The following is a 27,690-nucleotide window of genomic DNA, read 5'->3' as shown; positions in this document are numbered from 1 at the left end:
ATATTTTAATTGTGATTTAATTTAATATTTTATTCTGCTGTTTAGCTGTTCCAAGCCTTTCTACATTCCTGCCTTTAGCTTTGCTGCAGATTTTCTATATATCCCACTATATGTTTTTCACATCGTTGGTCATGGATTTTGAGTTTCATTTGGATGCTCCAAATTATCCAAGCAACTCCAATTATCGTAGCTTTGCTTTTCCTTTTTATGAGAATGTGATAAGTCTGTGATGCAAGCAGTTCCCGGGTGAATGGTTCCCTTCTCTGGGGGTCATTTTGATTTTATCATCAGTCAGACTCATAGTCTATGACTCTATTTGCTGTGTGCAAATTGGATGCAGCAATGTTACAAAAGCAATTTGCCATGAATTAGTGTAAATTCCTATTACCAGATTAGCCATCTTCATACATTTCCAGTTTTGATTTCAATTAAAAAAATCTAACGAGAGTTAAAAAATATAGGTAACCTATTCAGAACTTGGAGCGAGTTCTTTCTTTTCCTGGCTTATCTGCATTAGAAGAAGCAAAAGATATGGGGGCTACCTCTCCCATCACATAACATTGTGATTTGCATACGTTTCTAAATACCTAAGTATTTGTGCACATGCCTTTACCCCACAATACCTAGGATGCACATGTGCATCCCAGCAAAAGCTGGCAAATGTAATGTCCTGCATATGTCCCTCCTTAATACATCCACCCTTCTGGTTCTACGTCCCTTAAAACAATCTCAATTTTGAAATTTATAATGACTCTACCTGAATTTTTTTTTGGGGGGGGGGTCCGAATTTTGTACCAGAGGGAAGAAAATCACCATCTTTAACCATCCCGATTAAAGTTGCTCCCCAGCCTTCTATTTTCCAGGGACTACAAGTCCACGCACCTGTTCTGACAGATTAACTCTCTCAGTTCTTCCAGAATGGAACAACTCAGATCTGTGTAACTATAACAGAACTTGCAACCCTTTATATTTCAGCCTTTTTGACACAAGTGCCAATATTTTATTATTTTATGTACTATTTTACTAGCTTTTATTCATTCCTACACAGCGATCTCCAGGTCTTTCCGCATATCGATAGTTATCAGCTTTCTACATTTTGATCGAACATTCTGAGGTCCAAACTGTATGTCCCCTCACCCAAGTTCAACTCCACCTGCCACAATTAGCCCATGTTAATAAAGCAATGTCTATTTATAACTTTTTGCAAAGTTGCAAAGCTGTTCATTATTCCTATTAGTCATTCATTATTTGAAGTTCTGGCATTACTTACTATGTGAGATAATGTCAGCAGCAAACTTATATTATCTCAATTCTTTCATTGAAGTTATTTCACAATCATTATGAATACTTGAAGTCCCCTCATAGACCATCTTAAGCCGAAAAGGGAGCAGAGAAGATTTACGAGGGTGTTGCCAGGAATCAAGGGCCTGAGCTATAGGAAGAGGTTGAGCAGGCTAGGACTTTATTCCTTGGATCACAAGAGGATGGTGGGTGATCTTATAGAAATGTATAAAATCACGAGAGGAATAGATAGGGTAAATTCACAGAGTTTTTTACCCAGAGTATGGGATTCAAGAACTAGGAGACATAAGCTTAGAGTGAGGGGGGGGGGGGGGGGAAGATTTAATAGGAACCTGAGGGGCAACATTTTAACAAAGTGTGGTAAGTATATATGGAATGGGCTGTCGGAGGAGGTAGTTGAGGCAGGTTCTATCACAACATTTACAATCATCTGGACAGGTACGTGGATAGGATAGGTATAAAGGGGTAAGGGCCAAACGCAGGTTGGTTGGACTAGTGTAGATGGGGCATGTTGATTGCTGTAGGCAAGTTGGGGCAAAGGGCCTGCTTCCATGCTGTATGACTCTTCATGACTCATGGATGACACCATGTGTCACATTATGCCAACTGGCTTTCACGCTCTTTGTTTCTTATTTCCTTATCAATTTCCTATCTAAGCATTTAAGTTACCCCCAAACTCTCGTTTTGTTACCAGCATCGTATATGGAACCTCAGTGAAGCCTTCTGGATGTCCAAATAAATAATACCTATACAGCTAATCCTAAAATCCTGGTCCTCACATTTCACCCCAAACAGATTCCACACCCAATATATCATTCTCCAACATTTCCATCACCTTCAACGTGATCCCAACACCAGTCACATTCCCACCTCCACCCCTTTCCGCCTTCCACAGGGAATGCTCCCTCCGCAACTCCTCAGTTCACTCATCCGCCTCTGCAGGTGCATTCCCCTGCAATCCCAGGAGATGTAACACCATCAACCTATCAAACAAAAAACACTCACCTGCATACACCTATCACTTCCCATGAAGTGAGAAGGCCCTGACCCGAAACGTCACCTATGAAAGTTCTCCAGAAATACTACCTAACCCATTGAGTTACTCCAGCACTTTGTCTTTATTTGTGTCACAGGTTTAGGTTTACATTTATTAATGTTACGTGTACTGAGGTACAGTGAACAGTTTTGTTTTCCAAACAGGTCAGATACTACTATACATAATTACAATCAAGCCAAACTCAAGTACAATTGAGCTCTGAGGGAGCAGCTCTACCAACTGTGTTACTGTGCCACCTATTTATTTATATTTTTTGATTCTGTGAAGTTTCAGGCGGCACAGTGGCGCAGCGCCAGAGACCCAGGTTCGATTTCGAGTAAAGGTGCTGTCTGTCTGGAGTTTGCCATTTCTCCTCATGACTATGTGGGTTTTCGCCAAGATTTTTGGTTTCCTCCCACACTCCAAAGACATACAGGTTTGTAGGTTAATTGGCTTGGTATAAGTGTAAAATCATCCCTAGTGTGTATAGGATAGTGTTAATATGCGGGGATTGTCGGTCAGTGCGGACTCGGTGGGCCGAAAGGCCTGTTTCCACGCTGTATCTCTTGCAGTTTACTTTTGTTCCTCAAACAAATACAAACCCAAGACACACATCACAAAACCAACCCTGAGGTTATAAAACACTCTCTCTGAAGGATGTTAACAACACAAGTTCTTAGGGAGATCAGACACCATAATGTTCACTCCTGATGGAATCTGAACTAGGGTTCCTTAGATTAGTTTCAATTTAAAGATACAGCATGAAAATAGGCCCTTTGATCTACCAAGTCCGCACTGACCATATATAGTTCACCCATTTACATTTGTTCTGTGTTATGGCATTCCCAACAAACTAGGGGGCAATTTACAGAGGGCGTTTAACGTCTTTGGGAAATGGGGGGAAACCGGACTACCCAAAGGAAACCCACGCGGTCACAGGGAGAATGGGCAAACTCCATACAGACAGCACCAGTAGTCAGGATCGAACTCGGTCTCTGGCTCTGTGAGGTAGCAGCTCTACCAGCTGTTCTCTATGCTGTGCTGTTCTCTGGGGTAGACAATAGGTGCAGGAGTAGGCGATTCGGCCCTTCGAGCCAGCACCGCCATTCAATGTGATCATGGCTGATCATTCTCAATCAGTACCCCGTTCCTGCCTTCTCCCCATACCCCCTGACTCCGCTATCCTTAAGAGCTCTATCTAGCTCTCTCTTGAATGCATTCAGAGAATTGGCCTCCACTGCCCTCTGAGGCAGAGGATTCCACAGATAGGCCCACAGAATATCCACCACACTGCTACACGCACTGTTCAAATTCCATTAGGTTGAAGGAAATGTGACTCCTCACCTGTCCGAGGCTACATGTGGCTCCAGATCCATATTCATGTGGTTGGCTCTTAACTGTACTGGGTAATGTAAGGGGCCCAATAGCCATCTCAGTTCAAATGGCGAATTAAACGTAAATGGACTAGAAAGTCCCCCCAGTAAGTTATTCTTAAAGTTAGCATGTGGTTACCATGTAGGTGGTCAGAGCCAGACATAAGGTCACGCCCCTCATTTTCCAAGCGGTCTCCCTGCCCCGGTAGCTCTGGGGATATAGGTGGCTCTGCTGAACTTACCTCGGGCACACAGCGACCGGCGGCCGGGGCACCGGTCCATGCGAGCGAGCGCAGTGCACGGTTACTGTTGACATCGATCAGCTCCGGGACCGGGGAGCCCGAGTCTGCTCCTCTACAGTTGGACATCAGTGACCTGCGTTCCTCCCGGCCGGGTGCTGCGGGTCGCGGTGGCCTGAAAGCACAGACTTAAGACAGAAGCACCAGCTCCACTGTTAGCAGGGTTCCCCCGGGCAACGCTTTGTAACCGGAGCCGGAGGGGAGGGACGAGGGCACAAAGGGCTGGGATTCATTCACCAGAAGTGGAGAGTGGCTAGAAAGCTGAAGCTAATGGGGGACTGTATTCACAAAATGCTGGAGTAACTCAGCAGGTCAGGCAGCATCTCGGGAGAGAAGGAATGGGTGACGTTTCGGGTCGAGACCCTTCTTCAGACTGATGGGGGGATGTTGGAAGTACACTTTTTCAGTCAGAGAGTTGTGAATCTGTGGAATTCTCTGCCTCAGAAGGCAGTGGAGGCCAATTCTCTGAATGCATTCAAGAGAGAGCTGGATAGAGCTCTTAAGGATAGCGAAGTCAGGGGGTATGGGGAGAAGGCAGGAACGGGGTACTGATTGAGAATGATCAGCCATGGTCACATTGAATGGTGGTGCTGGCTCGAAGGGCCGAATGGCCTACCCCTGCACCTATTGTCTAGGATGTGGAATTATATATGTTTTTTTTTAATTAGGAGCCGGAACAGGCCATTCAACCTGTCAGGTCAATCCAGATAGGCACAAAGTGCTGGAGTAACTCAGCGGGTCAGGCAGCATCTCAGGAGAAATGGGATAGGTGACGTTTCGGGTCGAGAGTCAGCGGAAAGAGAACCGAGGGATATGATAAGGTGCATAGTAACAAATTAAGGAAGGATATGCAATAAGACAGATCAATGCCAGCAAGGACAATCAAGGAAAGGTGGAGCTCGCAATGGTCTATTGTTAGCTGTGGGGAGAAAGATATGTAAAAAGATATATCAAAGACAGCAAAGATGATCAAGGAAAGGTGGAGCCTATAATAAGAGATACAAGAAAATAACTGCAGATGCTGGTACAAATCGATTTATTCACAAAATGCTGGAGTAACTCAGCAGGTCAGGCAGCATCTCGGGAGAGAAGGAATGGGTGACGTTTCGGGGGGGACCTGAAACGTCACCCATTCCTTCTCTCCCGAGATGCTGCCTGACCTGCTGAGTTACTCCAGCATTTTGTGAATAAGTGGAGCCTATAATGGTCCATTGTTCAATATGATCGAGGCTGCTCTTCCCAAAGTCAGTCCGCTGTTTCAGCTATATCCTTTCAACTTTTGGGGGGAAAAATTCACCCCTTCCTGAGTGCATTTAATGATTTGGCTTCAACTGCTTTCTATGGTAGAGAATTCCTCAAGCTCACCATTCTCTGAGAGGAGAAATGTCTTGTCTCAGTCTTAAATGGCTTTCCCTTATCCTTAGACTGTAAATGCTGGTCTGAACATATGAAACATCCTTCCTGCACCCAATCCATAGTGCCCAGTTCCATGGTAATTTTGCATGCTTCTATGAGATTCCCTCTTTTTGTAAACTCTTATGAATATAAAACAAATTGATCCAATCTCTCTCCCTACATTAATCCTGCCATGACACATGAAGCTAACACGACACAGGAATTACCACCTGCTGTCCAGTTGAATCCAAAAGATGTTATTAGACAGGAATTGGGACTTTTCCCAGAACCCAGTCAATATACAGTGCCCTCCATAATGTTTGGGACAAAGACCCCTCATTTAATTATTTGCCTCTGTACTCCACAATTTGAGATTTATAATAGAAAAAAAATCACATGCACATTGTCAGATTTTATTAAAGGCCATTTTTATACATTTTGATTTCACCATGTATAAATTACAGTTGTGTTTATACATAGTCCCCCCATTTTAAAGGCACCATAATGTTTGGGACACATGGCTTCACAGGCATTTGTAATTGCTCAGGTGTGTTTAATTGCCTCCTTAATGCAAGTATAAAAGAGCTCTCAGCACCTAGTCTTTCCTCCAGTCTTTCCCTCACCTTTGGAAACTTATATTGCTGTTTATCAACATGAGGACCAAAGTTGTGCCAATGAAAGTCAAAGAAGCCATTATGAGACTGAAACAAGAATAAAACTGGTAGAGACATCAGTCAAATCTTGGGCTTACCAAAATCAACTGTTTGGAACATCATTAAGGAGAAAGAGTGGTGAGCTTACTAATCGCAAAGGGACTGGCAGGCCAAGGAAGACCTCCACAGCTGATGACAGAATAATTCTCTCTATACTAAAGAAAAATCCCCAAACACCTGTCCGACAGATCAGAAACACTCTTCTGGAGTCAGGTGTAGATTTGTCAATGACCACTGTCCACAGGAGACTTCATGAACAGAAATACAGAGGCTACACTACAAGATGCAAACCACTGGTTAGCCGCAAAAAATAGGATGGCCAGGTTACAGTTTGCCAAGAAGTACTTAAAAGAGCAACCACAGTTCTGGAAAAAGGTCTTGTGGACAGATGAGACGAAGAGTAACTTATATCAGAGTGATGGCAAGAGCAAAGTATGGAGGAGGGAAGGAACTGCCCAAGATCCAAAGCATACCAACTCATCTGTGAAACACGGTGGTAGGGGTGTTATGGCCTGGGCATATATGGCTGCTGATGGTACTGGCTCACTTATCTTCATTGATGATACAACTGCTGATGGTAGTAGCATAATGAATTCTGAAGTGTATGGACACAACCTATCTGCTCAAGTTCAAACAAATGCCTCAAAACCCATTGGCCAGTGGTTCATTCTATAGCAAGACAATGATTCCAAACATACTGCTAAAGCAGCAAAAGAGTTTTTCAAAGCTAAAAAATGGTCAATTCTTGAGTGGCCAAGTCAATCACCCGATCTGAACCCAATTGAGCATGCCTTTTATATGCTGAAGAGAAAACTGAAGGGGACTAGTCCCCAAAATAAGCATAAGCTAGAGATGGCTGCAATACAGGCCTGGCAGAGCATCGCCAGAGAAGACACCCAGCAACTGGTGATATCCATGAATCGCAGACTTCAAGCAGTCATTGCATGCAAAGGATATGCAACAAAATACTACAAATGACTAGTTTCATTTACATGACATTGCTGTGTCCCAAACATTATGGTGCCCTGAAATGGGGGACTATGTATAAACACTGCTGTAATTTCTACATGGTGAAACCAAAATGTATAAAAATGGCCTTTATTATCTGACAATGTGCATTTTAATCACATGTGATTTTTGCTATTACAAATCTCAAATTGTGGAGTACAGTAGCAAATAAATAAAGAATGGGTCTTTGTTTCAAACATTATGGAGGGCACTGTATATCCTTCTGTCGACCTCAGTTTAAACAGATGAGCTGTTGGCTAAAACCTGGCTATAGAATCTTGTGAATCCTATGCACAAATGGGCAGCACAATCGTGCAGCTGATAAAGCTGCTCCCTCAAAGGCAGAGACCAGGGTGTAATCCCGACATCAGGTGTTGTCTGTGTGGAATTCGCATGTTCCCCTTGTAACCGCATAAGTTTCTTCCTTCTTCCTCCCACGACCCAAACCCGGGTTTGTAGGTCAATTGGCCTCTGTAAATAGCCCCTAGAGTTCAAGGAGTGGATTCGAAAGTGGGATAACAAGGAAATAGTGGGAACGGATTATTGATGGTTGGCATGGACTCAGTGGGTCAAAGAGCCTGTTTCCATGCTGTACCTCGAAACAAATCAATTCAAAATGGCCTGCTGCCTCTATAAATGCCGACTCTCCCTTTTCAAGGTGGTTGTCTCAAACTACTCTGCTAATACCCAATGGCATTTTAAATTAAGAGGATTAGATGGGATAATGAACCACTCAATGGTTTCCTTAACTCTACATGAAGTTTGATCAGACACATTAGTTTACCAAAGGGCCCAACTGAATAGAACAGGTAATCTATCTGAGGTTTTGTGTTCATTGGGGTAGTGTCCTTATAATTTATCAACCTGCTAAATGAGAAGCTTGCTCTACAGATTACCAAATCTTTTTGTATAAACAATAGTACGAATGCACATTAGCTATATACCCTACATATCATTGCGAAATACTATACATATCCATAATCCTTAAGACATAAACCTGGAATTATATAGTCATGAAAACAGGGCAATAAACAAAAAACTACAGTTTAACCTTGGCCGTGAAGCTTTTAGAAACAATAGACAGGTAAAGCATTGATATGGATGGAGAAACTTAAGTTGATAAACCCGGCGCATGCATAGATTTGTTTAATCATGTTTTACAATGTGAATTGCTTGATGGGTTTATAGCGAAGGCTAATGAAAATGATGCAATAGGTTTCATGCACACTAACTTTCAGAAGGCGTTCTACACAGTCCCACACAAAAGGTTGATGAACAAAATTAAATCGTGGAATTTTAAAGCCATTAGGATAGAAATCAGTTCAAAAAGGCAGAAAACAAAGGGCAGTGGTAAACAGTTATTTGCCAGGCTGGAGATGGTAGACTGTGGTATTCCCCAGAGGTTAGTTTAAACAACCTCATACAATTCATCAATAGTAAAGGTGATTCTTGCAAGTTTTCACTATTTATATAGAAAAGAACTGGTATGGATCTTTTTTTCCCATCCTATTTATAAAATTCCTCATACGTTGATAGTAATTTGATAAAAAAATAATTGAAAACAAAACTCTAGCAACCATTTTAATCATGAATGAACATGTATTCTGTAATTTAAGCAACTGGCAATTGATATTTCAGTGATCCATTGTATCATTGTATCAATATCAATGTAACATTTCACTCAAGTACATAAAGATTTTAAAATGCGTTATGCATATTAGTTTTTTGGTGAATTTTACAACAAATATTCCCAAGAGTATTTCCCATAAGACATTACATTACAGTAACCTCAAAGCAAACATGCTTAAGACCAGCAAGTATATTGTAAACAATCAAACAGCATACAAATGATGAGAGGATCCCATAATCCAACCAGACAGACTGAGAGATGTACCATGAAACATTGTTATTTTCTGAGTGGGCAGCTGAACTGAATAACGGCATAGTGCCCTGTGGTCATCCAGTCAGGCTCGGTGGCCGCCAGTTGCTCGCCTAGTCCAGGCTTTAAGCCAACCTGAATATCAGCTTTTAGAGTTCGCAAACTGCACAGTGGTGCTGGCTGAAACCCACGCAGAGCAGTTTCAAAAGGAACTGAATAGTTCCACCTTCTGTCTCCTGTCAGCTTCCTATAATTCAAATCTCCCTTAAAAAATATTAAATTTGATTTCTGCAGTTCAGCATACAAATCATTTGCAACGAGGGACATGTCACAAAACTCATGGGGGAAGGTCCAGAATGGATGGTCCTGGTAAATCCAAACACCTTTTGTCACATTATTTTCCCATGCAACACCACAACTGGACATCTGCAGGTGGCAGGATGTCTTCATCTGCTTCAATGTCCAGTCAAAATCTGCTTTAGTTATGTCAGAAATATACCAGGGTATGCTCTTCCCATGAAAATGAATTTCATCGGCAAGCTGCGAGGTGATGAGAAAGTCTGCCAGGATCAAGTCAGCCACCAGCTCAAATCCAGAGTTGTCAAGGATAATATCTATTCGGGTGCAAGCTGTTTCTGAGGTGCCCTTTCTCTTACGATTAATAAGGAGGCACCAAACAGATTCAAAGTCATCGACCAAAATTAAAGGTTTCAAAGAGTCAAGAGTAGTTAGTGGATTCAATTTCTGTGAGTTTGCCACACCAGCAGAAATGGAAAGGTCACATCTGTTTCCCCACAGAGCAACCTGGAATAAAAAATAAAAAAAACTCTGAAGATTATCTTTACACATCGCAGGAAATTACAATGTTGACAAAGTAAACCGAATGAAGACCAAAACCTTATTTTCCACATTAAAACATGTTTACTCATCGACAAAGATAATGAAAACATAAATGACAAGACAGAAAACCACAAAACATTCTTTGGGAGATGATCTGGAATTTCAAAAATTGTACAATTTAAGAAATGCTGGCAGCCATATTTTTTTCATTACCTTAAATGTTTTAATCAGTTAATCTTTAAGAATAACTAACTTTGATTCGTGCGGCTGTACTCCTAAATTTATAAACTATTGACTTGTGAATCACAGGGACATAAGATGCAGAATTCAGATACGACAAACTCCTCCAGCTGCTCCTCTTTTAAAAACAACTGACAGAGATTGGACACCCGAAAAGAGTATTTGTTGAAAAACTACCCTTCCCAATGATAAAATTCCCAAGTGACTAAAATTCCACCAATCTGACTCCTGAAATTAAGATAAATCATTCTTTTGTGTTTAACAGAGTACACCTAAAAGCTTTTAAAGAATGTACACGAGAACATTGAAGTGAGAATTTTCAATGGTCTATCTTTAAAACTTATCGAGATTGGCATAATATTATTTCATAGAGATACAAATGAAGCAGATGCTAAAATCTTGAGTAAAAAAGAAACCCTCTGACTAAAGAAATGTCAGAGTCCCATTAATTCTGAGACTATGACCTCTGGCCCTAGATTCTCCCACCAGTGAAAACATCCTTTCCACATCCACTCTATCTATGCCTTTCATTATTCTGTAAGTTTCAATGAGGTCCCCCCTAAATCTTCTAAACACCAGCAAGTAGAGGCCCAGTGCTGTCAAGCGCTCATCATATGCTAACCCACTCATTCCTGGAATCATTCTTGTAAATCTCCTCCTGACCCTCTCCAGAGGCAGCACATCCTTCCTCAGATACGTGGCCCAAATTTGATCACAGTACTCCAAATGTGGCCTGACCAGCGTCTTACAGAGCCTCATCATTACATCTCTGCTTTTGTATTCCAGTTCTCTTGATATAAATGCTAGCATTGAATTTGCCTTCCTTACAAACTGAGTCGACTTGCAAATTAACTTTTTGGGAGTCCTGCACCAGCACTCACAAGTCCATTGCGATTTCTGGATTCTCTCCCCATTTATAAAATAATCTACGCCTTTATTCTTATTACCAAATTGCAGAGTCTTCTGCAGAGTCCTTGCTTCCTCTACACTGCCTGCTCGTTCACCTATCTTAGCACCATCTGCAAACTTGGCCACAAAGCCTTCAATCCCCTTATCCAAATCATTAATATACAACGTGAAGAGAAACGGCCCCAGCACCGACACTTGCGGAACTCCACTCGTCACTGGCAGCCCACCTGAAAAAGCGCCTGTTATTGCAACTCTTTCCCTCAAACAAATCCACTACATAGCGCTGTAACTCGTGGAACTGACGGTAAATTCTAAACTCAATGAAGAAATTGGCTGGACTTGACATCATCTAGATAACCATGGGCAAATACCCAAGACGTTGGCATGTGACTGATGCTGTACAGCATGAACCCCCTCTGGATCCTCAATATTTTTAAATGCTCATCAAAATTTGTTTAGAAATTTCCTTTGACCCCAGAAAAGAACAATACCCTGAGGGCCAGTCAGCATTTGTTAAACTAGTGACAATTCTCCTACAAAATACTAAGTAGATTTAAAAAAAATTAAATACACACTGCATTAGATTTCAGGTGCAATGTCTTTTCATTGCTATTAATGAGAGCACAATAACTTGCAAGTTACACTTATGCAAACTAAATTCCCCAGTTATGTGCTTGGTGTCAATGTGCTCCCATTTATGTCAAGAGTAAAATTCAGAGACTATGCAGGCTGGGGTGTTTCATTTTAAAATCATCAATTAGATATAGCATGAAAATATCCTAATATTTTTCCTTATTTTACTTTTCTGCTCTGGCAATGCCAGAAACAGAGTCCAGGTGGTGTAATTAATTATTGGCTGATACAGCAGTATTTCCAGAGTCGTATAAAGCATTAATGATTTTACAAATGTACATAAAGAAAATTCGTTTTTTTTTAAGGTTACCTGCAGGAGTCGCTGTAACTCAGCTTTGAGTTCTGTTTCTTTAAAGTCTTTTACTTTCTCATTTACTTTCTGAAGGTGGGTGAGGACAGCAGTAATAGCTTGCTGTGACTCCAGGAAACTTTGAGTCTTTGCTTCATTAAATACATCATAATCGCACATGGGAGGACTGCAATGTAAAACGAGAAATGTAACCGTTCACTCACTTCTAAAAGGTCCATAGATTCCTTGGTATTTGATATTGCCATAATAGTGTTCATTTACACTCAACGAAAAACCCCCCACCTAAGTCAGTTTACAAAGAGTAATACTCAACTAAAGAAGAATATGCAGGAGAGGTCGTTAAAGGCAGGGAAAAAGATTGTAAAAAAACAAAATGCTGGAGTAACTCAGCGGTCAGGCAGCATCTGTGGAAGGGATGGACAGACAACATTTTAGGTTAGGACCCTTCTTCAGGTTGTTGGGAGTGAGGGACGGTGGCTGGTAAAGAGTGGTAGGGTAAATCCTGGAAAGTGATAGGTGAATACAGGTGAGATGGGGTGACAGCAGATGGGTGGAGATAGTGACAAAGGCCAGAGGTGAAAAGGAGACAAAAGGGTGCCATATAAGGGGGGATGGGGGGGGGGGGGGAAAGAGAATGAGATGTAAAGCCAGAGGGAGAGATATGGCTTTCAAGGGATTGGGGGGGGGGGGGGGGGGGAGAGAGAGGGGATGAAAGGGAAATAGGGGACTCAAGAGATGAGAGGGGTGGGAGATGAGTGAATGGAGGAGGGGAATGGAACTGGGTGATGCAGGTGGTGGGATATGGGAGAAATGTGTACAGGAGGGGTAAGGAATGTTACTCCAAATTGGTGAATTTAACGTTCATACCATTGGATTTTAGGATACCCACGTGGAATATGAGGTGCTGTTCTTCCAGTTTGCATGTGGCCTCACTCTGGCAGTGAAAATGTCATCTGCAGGGTTTCCAGGAGGGATGGCAGGTATAGATGTAGAACATTTAAAGAGGTATTTTCACAACTTATAGCTTAGCAAATTAAAGATGCAGAATTCAGATACAAGGTGTGTGGGGATGCAAAAGGTATAAGAAATGCAGAATTTTCACGCTGTCAGTCTTAAGATTATGTCATAAAAAAGGTCATAAAAGGGATTTTAACAGTGAGCCTGATCTAGAGGATTTTCTGTTGCAATGATCACAAAGAACCAGATTCATGAGGTGCCAATCACATTCTTGGGACATCCCAAACCTCCTTTCAAACAAGCAATTATCAAGGATTTTATGAAAATTTACCACTGCCACACAGTAGGAGGCATGTACAAGAGGATGGAACAGGACATCCTGGGGACATCGGAAGATTATATAATACACAAAGCAATGTTAGATGAAATGTAATACAGGTAATGTTATTATGTGCAGGTAGAAGAAAAATACACACACAGAGTCAAAATTAAAACATTAAAAAGAAACAAGCAAATACAATTACAAACGATTGTTGAAAATTCACCGTATACATCCCCAATTGGGTTTCGAAAACAAGAGCACATAAGTTTAAGATGAGAGGAAGGAGTTTTAAAGAGGGATTATTGGAATGTTGAGAGGAGTTGAGTACAGGAGCAAAGAGGTCCTTCTGCAGTTGGACAGGGCCCTGGAGAGACCGCACCTGGAGTACTGTGTGCACTTTTGGTCTCCAAATTTGAAGGATATTCTTGCTATTGAGGCTGTGCAGCGTAGGGTTACTAGGTTAATTTCCGGAATGGCGGGACTGTCATATGTTGAAAGACTGGAGCGACTAGGCTTGTATACACTGGAATTTAGAAGGATGAGAGGGGATCTTATCGAAACATATAAGATTATTAAGGGGTTGGACAGGTTAGAGGTAGGAAACATGTTCCCAATGTTGGGGGAGTCCAGAACCAGGGGCCACAGCTTAAGAATAAGGGGTAGGCCATTTAGAATGGAGATGAGGAAAAACTTTTTCAGTCAGAGAGTTGTAAATCTGTGGAATTCTCTGCTTCAGAAGGCAGTGGAGGCCAATTCTCTGGATGCTTTCAAGAGAGAGCTAGATAGAGCTCTTAAGGATAGCGGAGTCAGGGGGTATGGGGAGAAGGCAGGAACGGGGTACTGATTGAGAATGATCAGCCATGATCACATTGAATGGTGGTGCAGGCTCGAAGGGCCTACTCTTACACCTATTGTCTATTGAATGCCTTTTACACATACACAAAGAATAGTTGATATCTAGAAAGATCAGTCAGATGAGGAGCTGTAATCAGATACAAATAGGAGAGAAGGAATGGGTAATGTTTTAGGTCCCGACCCTTCTTTTGTGTTTATCTTTGGTTTAAACCAGCATCTGCAGTTCCTTCCTACCACTGTTAGGAGGCATTTGGACAAATGCTAAAATAGGCAAGACATAGAATTATACAGACCTAATGTGGGCAAATGGGTTTAGTGTAGATGGGCTTGCTTCTGCACTGTATAACTATAATGTTCATTCAACAAAATCACAATTTCATTCAATGTGTTATCCAATGAGATTTTGTTTTATTTTTTGAATTAATAAATTGCTTCACCCACTTGAGCACCAATGCTTCATGGATCCTACGGTACATGTAACACTCCACATACAACCAGGGTGCTTTAAACCAACTGGTGTTTTCTTCTGTGCCCAGTCGAGCCTGTTGTTGTTCTAGATATTTATTCCACTGGGCAGCATCTGGTAATCCATCTGTAAGAGGTAGAACTGGCTTGTCAGTTTGCAGCTCATTTCTTAGCTTGGACATGAGACCAATGACTGTTTTTTCTGCCTCAACACCTTCCTGAAAAAAGAATCATAGCATCAGATGTTACATTCACAGTATGTTATTCTCTGCATGTGAAAGTAAGCTGCAAGTATTCGTTTCCGAAGGCGGCCTTGATTGAAGCAGCAGATTGGCAAAGAGACATGAACAAGTCTCTAATGTGATAGCTATGCTTCACTAACTACTTCTGACACACAATTTTCAATGTACAAATCATATGTACTAGTATAACTACATGTTCATCCACACTTATACAACAAGATGGCGCCTATCTGTGGCGACATGTTGCCAGCAGCAGCAGAAAATCATCAAATATAGTAGTTATCAGTTTTGTACAAATTAACTATAAATACACCTAATTAAAGGTTTTGAAAGCAGTATTTTCTTACCTCGAAGAACAAAACTGGAAAATATGGTTGAAACGCAGATCTGTCCACATGCAGCAGCTCAGCCGGCAAGAATGTTTAGCACAAGTGACCTATGACCTGCGCTTACGCAGTCGAGATACCGAACTGGCTTATATGAACATATGAATTGGGAACAGCAGTCAACCACTTGGATGCTCCAGCTTGCTCTGACATTTAATGAGATCATGGCCAATCTCCTTATTCAACAGTAATCTATCTCCTTCTGCCTTAAAAATATTCAAATGGTCTGCTTCCACTACCCTTTATCTAGGCTTGCAGGCTTGAGTTATGGGGAGAGGTTGGTTAGGCTTTTCTTTGGAGCATAGGAGACTGTGTGGTGATCCTATTGTGTAAAAGATCACGAGGGCCAAGGATAAGGTCTTTTTCCCCAGGGTAGAAGATTTAAAACTCAAGAGGGCATAGACAAGGTGAGATTTAAGGTGGGCCAGAGGGGCAACTTTTTAACTCAGAGAGTAGTGAGCTGCCAGATGAAGTTATAGAGCAAATACAATTATGACTTTTAAAAGATATTTGGACGGAAGGGCTGTAAGGGATACAAGTCATTGTCGGCAAATACGACTAGCCCAGTATGCCAACTTGACCAGGCATGGATAGGTGGACTGAAGGGCATGATTTTGTGCTGTACAGCTCCATGATTTTATGATCCTCCCCACTGTCACCCTGTCAAGAGCTTCAGGATTTTATGTTTCAATCAACCCACCTCTGGCTCTTCTAAACTCCCATGAAACAAACCTAGCCTATCCAACTTGTCCTTACAAGGCAATCCACCCGTTCCAGATATCAATCTAATGAACTTTCTACAAACTGCTTGCAACATTATTACATCCATAAATAAGATCAATACTGTTCATATTATTAGTCAAGTCAAGTCAAAGTCAAAGTCAAAGTCAAAGTCAATTTTATTGTCAATCCTCAGCCAGTTCACACAGACAGAAAATCGAAATACCGTTTCCCACAATCCCGAGGAACAAAGTGCATAAAACAAAAGGCACAGCAAACAACAATCAACATAAAACATAAAATATAAAATATAGTCACTTCAAATTTTTTTTAAAAAAGTGTCTGGTGCTGGATGTGCGTGTGTGTGGGGTGTTAAAGTCCAGGTCCCATAGGGGCAGGGGAGAGAGGAGGAAGGGAGGGGAGAGAGTTCAGCATCCTGACAGCCTGGTGGAAAAAACTGTTCTTTAGTCGGGTGGTGCTTGACCTCAGGCTGCGAAACCTTCTCCCTGAAGGCAGGAGGGTGAAGAGGCTGTTGGAGGGGTGGGAGGGGTCACCCACAATGCTCAATGCTTTGCGGGTGAGGCGGGTGGTGTAAAGGACCAGGAGTGTTGGGAGTGAGGCGCCAGTGATCCTCTCAGCAGTGTTCATTATGCGCTGCAGGGTCTTACGGCTGGAGGCTGTGCAGCTTCCGAACCACACAGTGATGCAGCTGCTGAGGATGCTCTCGATGGCACCTCGGTAAAAAGTGTACATGATGGGTGTGGGGGCTCCCGCTCTCTTCAGTTTGCGGAGGAAGTAGAGGCGCTGCTGGGCTTTCTTGGCGATGGACGTGATGTTGTTGCTCCAGGAGAGATCCTCGGTGATGTTCACCCCCAGAAATTTGGTGCTGCTCACCTGCTCCACAGCAGCACCATTGATGGTCAGTGGGTGGGGGTGTTGGGTGTGCGTTCTCCTGAAGTCGACAACAATCTCCTTTGTTTTCTCCACATTCAGGAAGAGATTGTTGTCTGTGCACCACGCGGCCAGCTGGTCCACCTCCTTCCTGTAGTGGGTCTCGTCGTTGTTGCTGATGAGACCCACCACTGTTGTGTCATCCGCAAACTTGACGAAGTGGTTGGAGCTGTAGGTGGGTGTGCAGTCGTGGGTCAGCAAGGTGAAGAGCAGGGGGCTTAGCACACATCCTTGTGGGGCACCCGTACTCAGCGTGATGGTGTCCGATGTGTTGCTGCCGACCCGTACGGACTGGGGTCTGGCAGTGAGGAAGTCCAGCAGCCAGTTGCAGAGAAGGGGGCTGAGGCCCAGATTTGTTAGTTTACAAACCAGCTGCTGGGGGATGATGGTGTTAAATGCTGAGCTAAAGTCTATGAACAGCATCCTAACATATGAGTTTTTAGTGTCCAAGTGGGTGAGGGCTGGGTGTAGAGCAGAGGAGATGGCATCCTCAGTGGACCGCTTAGCTCGATATGCAAACTGAAACGGGTCCAGGGAGGGGGGGAGGTTGGATCTGATCTGCTTCATGACCAGCCTCTCGAAGCACTTCATGATGGTTGAAGTCAGCGCTACAGGGCGGTAGTCGTTGAAGCAGGATGGAGAAGACTTCTTGGGCACAGGTATGATGGTGGTTTCTTTGAAGCACAAGGGAACAACAGCCTGGCTCAGGGAGATGTTGAAGATGTCTGTGAGGACATCTGTGAGCTCAGCTGCGCAGTCTTTTAGCACACGACCAGGAATGTTGTCAGGTCCAGAAGCTTTCCGGGTGTTAATCCTTAACAGTGTGCTCCTCACACTGCCTGGAGACAGACAAATAGCCTGGTCGTTGGGGGGAGGAGTTGTTTTCTGCGCAGGTGTGTTGCTCTGAGCTTCAAAGCGTGCGAAGAAGCCGTTGAGGTCGTTCAAGAGAGAGGTGTCACTGTCACAGGTCTGTGGTAAGGGTTTGTAGTCCGTGATAGTCCTAATACCCTTCCACAGGCTCCGTGTGTCTCTGCTGTCACTGAAGTGGGCTGTGATGCGCCGGGTGTAGTGTTGTTAGAAACAAGGAACTGCAGATGCTGCTTTACCAAAAAAAGACAGAGTATTGGAAGTATTGTGCATGGCGCAGCGGTAGAGTTGTTGCCTTACAGTGCTTGCAGCGTCAGAAACCCGGAATGGCGGGACTATCATATGTTGAAAGACTGGAGCGACTAGGCTTGTATACACTGGAATTTAGAAGGATGAGAGGAGATCTTATCAAAACGTATAAGATTATTAAGGGATTGGACACGTAGAGTGGATAAGGGAGAACCAGTCGATGTGTTATATCTGGACTTTCAGAAGGCCTTCGACAAGGTCCCACATAGGAGATTGGTGTACAAACTTAAAGCACACGGTATTGAGGGTTCAGTGTTGAGGTGGATAGAAAATTGGTTGGCGGACAGGAAGCAAAGAGTAGGAATAAACGGGTCCTTTTCGGAATGGCAGGCAGTGACTAGTGGGGTACCGCAAGGCTCAGTGCTGGGACCCTAGTTATTTACAGTGTATATTAATGATTTGGACGAGGGAATTGAATGCAACATCTCTAAGTTTGCGGATGACACGAAGCTGGGTGGAAGTGTTAGCTGCGAGGAGGATGCTAGGAGGCTGCAGAGTGACTTGGATAGATTAGGCGAGTAAGCAAATGCATGGCATATGCAATATAATGTGGATAAATGTGAGGTTATCCACTTTGGCGGCAAGAACAGGAAAGCAGAGTATTACCTGAATGGTGACCGATTGGGAGAAGGGGAGATGCAACGTGACCTGGGTGTCATGGTGCACCAGTCATTGAAAGCAAACATGCAGGTGCAGCAGGCAGTGAAGAAAGCGAATGGTATGTTGGCATTCATAGCAAGAGGATTTGAGTTTAGGAGCAGGGAGGTTCTGCTGCAGTTGTACAGGGCCTTGGTGAGACCGCACCTGGAGTATTGTGTACAGTTTTGGTCTCCTAACCTGAGGAAAGACGTTTTTGCCTTAGAGGGAGTACAGAGAAGGTTCACCAGATTGATCCCTGGGATGGCGGGACTTATATATGAGGAAAGACTGGATAGACTGGGCTTGTACTCACTGGAATTTAGAAGACTGAGGGGGGATCTTATAGAAACATATAAAATTCTTAAGGGGTTGGAGAGGCTAGATGCGGGAAGATTGTTCCCGATGTTGGGGGAGTCCAGAACCAGGGGTCACAGCTTAAGGATAAGGGGGAAGTCTTTTAGGACCGAGATGAGAAAACATTTCTTCACACAGAGAGTGGTGAGTCTGTGGAATTCTCTGCCACAGAAGGTAGTTGAGGCCAGTTCATTGACTATATTTAAGAGGGAGTTAGATGTGGCCCTTTTTGCTAAAGGGATCAGGGGGTATGGAGAGAAGGCAGGTACAGGCTACTGAGCTGAATGATCAGCCATGATCATATTGAATGGCGGTGCAGGCTCGAAGGGCCGAATGGCCTACTCCTGCACCTATTTTCTATGTTTCTATGTTTCTATGTTAGAGGCAGGAAACATGTTCCCATGTCCAGAACAGGGGGCCACAGTTTAAGAATAAGGGGTAGGCCATTTAGAACTGAGACGAGGAAAAACTTTTTCAGTCAGAGAGTTGTGAATCTGTGGAATTCTCTGCCTCAGAAGGCAGTGGAGGCCAATTCTCTGAATGCATTCAAGAGAGAGCTGGATAGAGCTCTTAAGGATAGTGGAGTCAGGGAGTATGGGGAGAAGGCAGGAACGGGGTACTGATTGAGAATGATCAGCCATGATCACATTGAATGGCGGTGCTGGCTCGAAGGGCCGAATGGCCTCCTCCTGCACCTATTGTCTATTGTCAATCCCGACTACGGGCGCTGCCTGTACGGAGTTTGTATGTTCTCCCTGTGACCTGCGTGGGTTTTTTCCAAGAACTTCGGTTTCCTCCCACACTCCAAAGACGTACAGGTTTGGAGGTTAATTGGCTCGGGTTTGTATACTTCGTATAATTGTAAAATTGTCCCTAGTGTGTGTAGGATAGTGTTAATGTGCGGGGATTGCTGGACGGTGTGGACTCGGCGGGCCGAAGGGCCTGTTTCCACGCTGTATCTCTAAACTAAACTCAGTGGGTCAGGCAGCATCTCCGGTGAACACAGATAGGTAATGTTTCGGGTTGGGATCCTTCTTGAGTCTGAAGAAGAGTCCAGACCAGAAACATCACCTATCAATTTTCTCCAAAGAATCTGCTTGACCCGCTGAGTTACTCCAGCACTTTTGCCCATTCATACTTTTGTCGATCAATCTCCTTGAATATATCCCATGTTTCCCACCTTCAGAATCTCCATGGGGTTGAGAAATCCAAGATACATAACCCACTGAGAGAAAAAATATTTTCCTCATCTGTAACAAATGTTCAGTCCAATGCCCAAAGAGAGACACAAAATGCTGGAGTAACTCAGCGAGACAGGCAGCATCTCTGGAGAGAAGGAATGGGTGATGTTTTGGGTCTGAAGAAGGGACTCGACCCGAAACGTCACCCATTCCTTCTCTCCAAAGATGCTGCCTGTCCCGCTGAGTTACTCCAGCATTTTGTGTCTACCTTAAATAAGGCAACAATACATTTTAGATACTGCACTATGTAATGAGAAAGGGTTAATCAATATTCTTGTTGTAAAGGGATTGCAGGTACAATAACAACATTTAAAAGATATTTGGACAAGTACAAAAATGGGACAGGTTTAGAGGGATATGGGCCAAAAGCAGGCAAACGGGTCGAGCTTCGATGAGGTATCTTGGTTCACATGGGTGAGTTGGGCTGACGGACATGTTTCCATGCAGTAGACACCATGACCACTAAAACTACAGAAAAAGGCATGACAATTGTCAGCGATTGACAAGCAACAAATACACATTTCATTAAAGCACAACAGGAAAAAGCTCCAACCATGAATTTCAGGAGAAATTAGAGATGGTATTAAAATGGCTTATTATGCTGCCCATAAAAAAGGACCAAATTTGCAAATTGGGACTCTCTTAGTATTTAAGAAAGGATACACAAGAAATGAATAATGGAGGAAATTGAATATAAAAGCAAACTTGTGATAAACATAAGAAGAATTGGTAATCACTTCACCAGGCATGACAAGTGGGAGAAAAATGGATTTATAGACAATAGGTGCAGGAGTAGGCCATTCAGCCCTTCGAGCCAGCATCGCCATTCAATGTGATCATGGCTGATCATTCTCAATCAGTACCCCGTTCCTGCCTTCTCCTGCCATGATTTGCCACAGGGGGAATTTAAATTGGACAATGGCAGAAAAATTCAATGTTTTATGGCTTTCTTCATGAAAGAAGATATAAAATATCTGCCAGAAATAGCTGAAACCAAGGTTACAGCAAGAGTGAACAACTGAAAAAATTAGTCTTAGTTTTAAAAAAAGCTCAAGAGAAGCTGGTGAGACTAAAAGCTAATAATTCGCAATGACCTACATCACAGAGTTTTGAAAGAGATGCCTTCAGAGATAATGGATGCAGTGGTTATAATCATTCCAAATTCTATTAATTCTGGAATTGTTCCTGTGGATTGGAGGATAGCAAATGCGACTGTACATATAAAAGAAGAGGGAAAAAAAGAAGGAACTACTGATATATTAACCTAACATCAATAGAACGGAAAATGCCAGATGTAATAACACTGAAAAGAATAATAAAATTGAATAGCGTCAGCGTTGATTTATGAAAGGAAAATCATGCTTGGCTAACGTATCGGAATGTGACCTGCAGAACAACTAAGAACATGTGGATGCCGTGTATTTAGATTTTCAGGTTTTCAATGGGAATAGCACACATGACATTGGGGGTAATAAAATGGCATGGAATGACAGTTAATGAACCAAAAACAAAAAGTAGGAATAAATGGATCTTTCTTTAGCTGGGAACCCATGATTAGAGGATCCCGCAGGGATTAATACTTGTGCTCTTTTATTCACAATCTACATCAACAATTTGGTTGAGGAGACTAAATGTAACAATTCCAAGTTTCCTAATGGCACAAAACTAAGTGGGATTGTGAGAAGTGATGTGGTTTAACAAGACTTCAACGGAATATACATAAGTTGAGTGAGTGAGCAACCAGGATGAAAAGGGGAATAATGTAAGATTATCCACATTGGCTGAAAAATTGGAAATGTAGTATAAATCTGGGAAATGCTGATATTTAAAGAGACCTTCATGCTTTTGTACACAATTCACTGAAAGTTAATATGTGGTACAGGGGACAAAGTGGAAAGCAAATAGCATTTTGGGTATTAGACTTTAGAGATACAGCATGGAAACAGGCCCTCCAGCCCAATGAGTTCTTGCAGACCAGCAATCACCCCGTACACTAACACTATCCTACACACTCGACAATTTACAATTTTCTCAAAGGCGATTAACCTACAAACTGAATGTCTTTGGATTGTGGGAGGAAATTGAAGCACCCGGAGAAAACCCACACCGTCACAGGAAGAATGTACAAACTTTATACAGGCAGCACCCGTAATCAAGATTGAACCCAGGTCTCTGCCGCTGCAAGGCAGAAACTCTACTGCTGCGCCACTGTGCTGTCCCCTACTTTCTTTTATTGAAAGAAGTTTGAGTACAAGAATAAAAGTATCTTAATACAATTATTGCCATTGTATTGTATGAAGGGCTTTGGCGAGGCCACATCTGGAATATTATGTTCAATTTTAGTCTATTTACCTTAAAAAAAAGATATACTTGTTATCAATGGAATACAGCAGACTGCAATGGCAGGTCTGTCACAAGTTCAAATTTATTAGGCTAAACCTCTATTTGCCTGAATTTAGAAGAATACATTTCTCATTAAAATATGCATAATTCATAGAGGGCCTTTTTATATGATAGAAATGGGGAGCATGATTCCTCAGGCTGATGGAATCTGGAATTAGAGGTCACAGTCTCAAAATATGGTGTGTCCACTTAGGACTGAAATGAGAAGGATTTTCTACACTCAGAAGGTAATGAATAGTTGGAGTACTCTACTCGAAAGTTTCAATCATTGATTACATGCAAACCTGCCTTAGACACGAGAGTAATTAATGCTGGACATGAGTAATAAATGGCTAAGGAGACGAGGAGAGATGAAAATGGTGTTTGAGGTAGAACATAAACAATGGAATAGGAATAATTTATTGTCACATGTGATTAGGCAGTGAAATTCTTTGCTTGCATACACTGTGTATGCAAATAGCAGCCACCTACAGTGCTGAGTTAGCCAATGATCTCATTGAACACACTCAAATGGCTGAGCAGCCTATTGCGTTATTTACAGCTATTTCGCAGCTATTTACAATATACATTAATGATTTAGATGAAGGAATTATAAGCAACATTAACAAATTTGCAGATGACACAAAGCTGGGGGCAGTGTGAACTGTGAAGAGGATGATATGAGGATGCAGGGTGGCTTGGACAGGTTGGGTGAGAGGGCAGATGCAGTATAATGTGGATAAATGTGAGGTTATCCATTTTAGTGGCAAGAGCGAGAAGGCAGATTATTATCTGAATGGTGTCAGGTTAGGAAAAGGGGTGCAACGAGACCTGGGTGTCCAAGTACATCGGTCACTGAAAGTAAGCATGCAGGTACAACAGGCACTGAAGAAAGCTAATGGCATGTTGGCCTTCATAACGAGAGGAGTTGAGTATAGAAGCAAAGAGGTCCTTCTGCAATTGTACAGGGCCCTGGTGAGACCACACCTAGAGTATTGTGTGCAGTTTTAGTCTCCTAATTTGAGGAAGGACATTATTGCAATGGAGGCAGTGCAGCGTAGGTTTACGAGGTTAATTCCCGGGATGGTGGGACAGTCATATGATGAAAGGAGCGACTGGGCTTGTATTCACTGGAATTTAAAGGATGAGAGGGGATCTTATAGAAACATATAAAATTATTAAGGGATTGGACACGCTAGATGCAGGAAACATGTTCCAGATGTTGGGGAGTCCAGAACCAGGGGCCACAGTTTAAGAATAATGGGTAGGCCATTTAGAACTGAGATGAGGTAAAACATTTCACACAGAAAGTTGTGAATTTGTGGAATTCTCTGCCTCAGAAGGCAGTGCAGGCCAATTCACTGGGTGCATTCAAAAGAGACTTAGATAGAGCTGTTAGGGCTAGCAGAATAAAGGGGTATGGGGGAAGGCATGAACGGGGTACTGATTGTGGGTGATTAGCCATGATCACATTGAATGGCGGTGCTGGCTTGAAGGGCCGAATGGCCTACTCCTGCACCCATTGTCTATGTATCTATGTAAACATAGCACAAAAAGTAAGGAAATTTGTTTTTGGTAGATTATTTCTTTGTTGTAACAATGCTTCTTGGCAATAAATCTTATACCGTTGGAAAGCCTGTTTATTTCTCTTTTAAATGGTGCCACATTTGTAAGGAACATGCATTTGTGGGATGAGCAGCAGAGCTGAGTATGTGGGTTGCGCCCATGAAAAATCTGCCAAATCTTCTCTGCCAATGCCAAACAGCTTATTCTGCCATTGACTCTTGTTCGGTGTTGTTTGGTGGATTGGATGATTGAAGTCTGAAGAAACAAGACATATTGACAATTTAACAATTTATTCATTTAATAAACAGGAGCCTCAGTAGCGTGTGGAAGAACCATACACAGCCACAACAGCCTGGCACCTCCTCCTCATGCTGGTCACCAGCCTGGCCACACACTGTTGTGGGATGGCATCCCATTCTTCAACCAGCATTTGTCGCAAGTCAGCCAACGTGGTTGTGTTGGTCACTCTGGCACGAACAGCACGCCCAAGCTGATCCCACAAGTGTTCAATGGGGTTGGGGTCAGGACTGCTGGCAGGCCATTCCATCCTCTCCACTCCCAAATTCTGGAGGTAGTCTCTGAGAAACCCTGCTCTGTGGGGGCAAGCATTGTCATCTTGGAGGATAGAGTTCGGTCCCAGACTGTGGAGATATGGGATTGCCACTGGTTGCAGAATCTCATCTCGATATCTCTCTGCATTGAGATTGCCTCCAATGATGACAGGCCTCGTTTTTCCAGTGAGGGAGATGCCGCCCCACACCATCACACTGCCTCCACCAAAAGATGTTACTCTATCGGTGCAGCAATCAGCATAGCGTTCTCTGCGTCTTCTCCACACTTTGACCCTATGATCCAACTGCAGTAGGCAGAATCTGGGACTCATTGCTGAACATAACGTTCCTCTACATGTTCAGGTTCCAGTGCACGTGTTGCCGACACCAGCGCAAACGTGCCTGACGGTAAAGGGCAGTCATGGCAGGCCTCCTGGCAGCCCTATGAGACCGGAGATCGGCTGCGTGCAGTCTGTTCCGAATTGTCTGGGCAGAGAGCCGTCGGCCATATCATCCTGCAAACCTTGACTGCAAATCTGTAGAAGACAGCCTACGGTTCCTAAGTGCTGACAGGGTGAGGAAACGGTCTTCTTCGGGTGTCGTCTTCTTGGGACGCCCACTTCGCGGCCTGTCTCTGACATCCCCCGTTATATGGAACTTGGCCTTCACTTTGGAGATGGTACTAGGGCTCACTCCAAATAATGCCGCAACTTGGTTTTGCGGAACACCAGCTTGAAGTTGCCCTATCGCACGGGCCCTATCCAGATCAGCCAAACGTGGCATGCCGATTCTTGGAGCAGACACCTACTGACCACTGTAGCAGGGCCCATGCTCACAGATGCTGCCAATCAGGTGCCAATCAGGCACCTGATTGTCAGCACCTGGGGGTACCAGAAGCTCAAAACAAGAGTCAATAGCAACAGCAGAATAAGCTGTTTGGCATTGGCAGAGAAGGTTTGGCAAATTTTTCATGGGCGCAACCCATATACTCAGCTCTGCTGCTCATCCCACAAATGCATGTTCCTTACAAATGTGGCACCATTTAAAAGGGAAATAAACAGGCTTTCCAACGGTATAAGATTTATTGCCAAGAAGCATTGTTACAACAAAGAAATAATCTACCAAACACAAATTTCCTTACTTTTTGTGCTATGTTTATATAACCTAAAAGATTATCATACAATCTCAGGAGGAAGTAATTCTTTCCTTTAAGTCAGCACCATCTTGTCTGAAAGTTATTCAATTAATTCTACTCTCACTTTCTCTGCTGCAGTACAATATTTCTTAAAAGTAAATTTCAAATTACTTTTTGAAACTCACAATCGAATCTTCCACTTTTCTAAGCAATGCTTGCTAGACAATAACAAATTGCTGCTAAATAAAATTCCAATCTCCACCCTGGATTTCATGCAAATTATTTCAATATTTTTCCTCTTGTTACTAATTCACATTCCAATAGAAACAATTTGTACCTCTCTATATTAAAAACACCCTACATAATGTTGCTCACCTCAATAACATTTCTCCGTACATTTCTCTGCAGTCGCCCTTCCTTTCCTCCTTTCTCCTTTTTCGAGGAGTGTAATTGCAGCTTCTCCAATCAATCCACATAACGGTAGACCGTTACCCCTGCTATCATCACGGCAAATTTCTTTTGCACTCTTCCCAAAATTGGATCGCAATTATTTAAGTTACAGTTCAAACTCCACATCTGCCACTTTAAACTCACCTGTCCATATTGTTCAAAAAATGTATCCGTATGTCGATGTAATGTATCAACGACCTTAGTCACTATCTGTGGCAACCTTTGTGTAATGGTGAAGTATGCAAAAGACCTGAAAAGAAAAGGACTGTACATTAGCAGGAATTTAAAAAAAAAAGTAATATAGCCTACCGTTTAGTGCAGGATAAGATTTGGAGAAAGCCACCTGAAATCTTAACATGCATGTTACTTTACTGGCAAATTAGGTGGCACTCAGGGATGAAGGGATTGCTGTGTAATAGGAAACAGCAGGCATGGAATTTATTGATGCGATGTATCATTAATCACTGCATACTAAAGTTAGTTAAAGTATCACTAGAGCCAAGTTGAGTTCATTATCACATGCATGAGAGTGAGGTATAGGTACAATGAAAAGCTTGCCTGCATTAGCATCACAGGCACATAGACTCTTGAAAGGCACATAGACTAGCATTTATCATCATGTTGAACAATATTTCCATTAATTGCTCAACAATTTTATTTCACTGGATATTCTAAAGCCACTTAGTATACTTACAGTACTCTAAATGTTTTAGTTGTACTTCCTGATTGTAATAAAGATCAAGATAATAATTTTGAAACAGCTTGCTTCACCTGCATGTTAGCTTGACAGCTAGGTCCTCTTGAACATCAATATTTGTCATCATTTAAAAGTACTTGCCTATTTTGTTTTGTGCACCAAAAGTGGATGTTCTCATGTTTTCACATAATATTCCATCCATTGTGATCTTGCCCATTTACTTGTCTATTTATATCCTTGATGCTTCTTAACATCCTCCGCCCTGCTCTTAATCCCACTTAATACTGAATCATCAGCAAATCCAGAATTAGGCCTACAGTCAAATTATTGATACAAAATCAGAATAGCAGAGGCCCTTGCACCAATTAATTAGGTTCAGGTCAATGAACTATCAAAAATTCCTGTTTTATTTACAGGACAAAAATGTTATTTTTTGAATATGCAAGAATTGTATTTAAGAATACAGGTTGTTGAAACCAGCACATTGTTTTCTAACACGGTACATTTTAATGTTCCAGGCTCAATGCTGAAGTTTACAATTTCAAATAACGCATCATTCATCTATTTCTGTTTCCCTCTCCATAGTTCTTGCCTGACCTGAAGAGTATTCCCTGTACTTTGTTTTTATTTTACACTCCAATGCCAGATATTCTCAGTTGGTATC

At 42.6% G+C, this 27,690-nt stretch overlaps 2 protein-coding genes across 3 annotated transcripts in view; both read right to left on the bottom strand.

The window, feature by feature from the left end:
* The window catches only part of ccdc170 (coiled-coil domain containing 170), an 82,386-nt gene extending 78,307 nt beyond the window's left edge, over positions 1 to 4,079 (bottom strand). Inside the window, exon 1 of the mRNA XM_078405919.1 lies at positions 3,954 to 4,079. Coding sequence (XP_078262045.1) covers positions 3,954 to 4,079 — 126 coding nt within the window. The remainder of the gene's footprint in view (positions 1 to 3,953) is intronic.
* A 4,615-nt stretch (positions 4,080 to 8,694) lies between these two features.
* dcph1 (damage control phosphatase 1) overlaps positions 8,695 to 27,690 on the bottom strand; it is a 23,083-nt gene continuing 4,087 nt past the window's right edge. The window contains exons 2-5 of one of the 2 annotated variants that reach the window (XM_078405917.1): positions 26,474 to 26,580; positions 14,513 to 14,754; positions 11,938 to 12,103; positions 8,695 to 9,809 (exon numbers count right to left, since the gene is read on the bottom strand). In XM_078405917.1, the coding sequence (XP_078262043.1) occupies positions 9,033 to 9,809; positions 11,938 to 12,103; positions 14,513 to 14,754; positions 26,474 to 26,580 (1,292 nt within the window). In that variant the 3' untranslated portion in view covers positions 8,695 to 9,032. The remainder of the gene's footprint in view (positions 9,810 to 11,937; positions 12,104 to 14,512; positions 14,755 to 26,473; positions 26,581 to 27,690) is intronic. The other variant, XM_078405918.1, reaches the window with a different exon arrangement.

Source organism: Rhinoraja longicauda, chromosome 9 (genome assembly GCF_053455715.1).
Source record: "Rhinoraja longicauda isolate Sanriku21f chromosome 9, sRhiLon1.1, whole genome shotgun sequence".
NCBI classification, from domain to species: Eukaryota; Metazoa; Chordata; class Chondrichthyes; order Rajiformes; family Arhynchobatidae; genus Rhinoraja; species Rhinoraja longicauda.
Note: the sequence above shows the minus strand (reverse complement) of the source record. Positions and strands in the feature narration are given on the sequence as shown.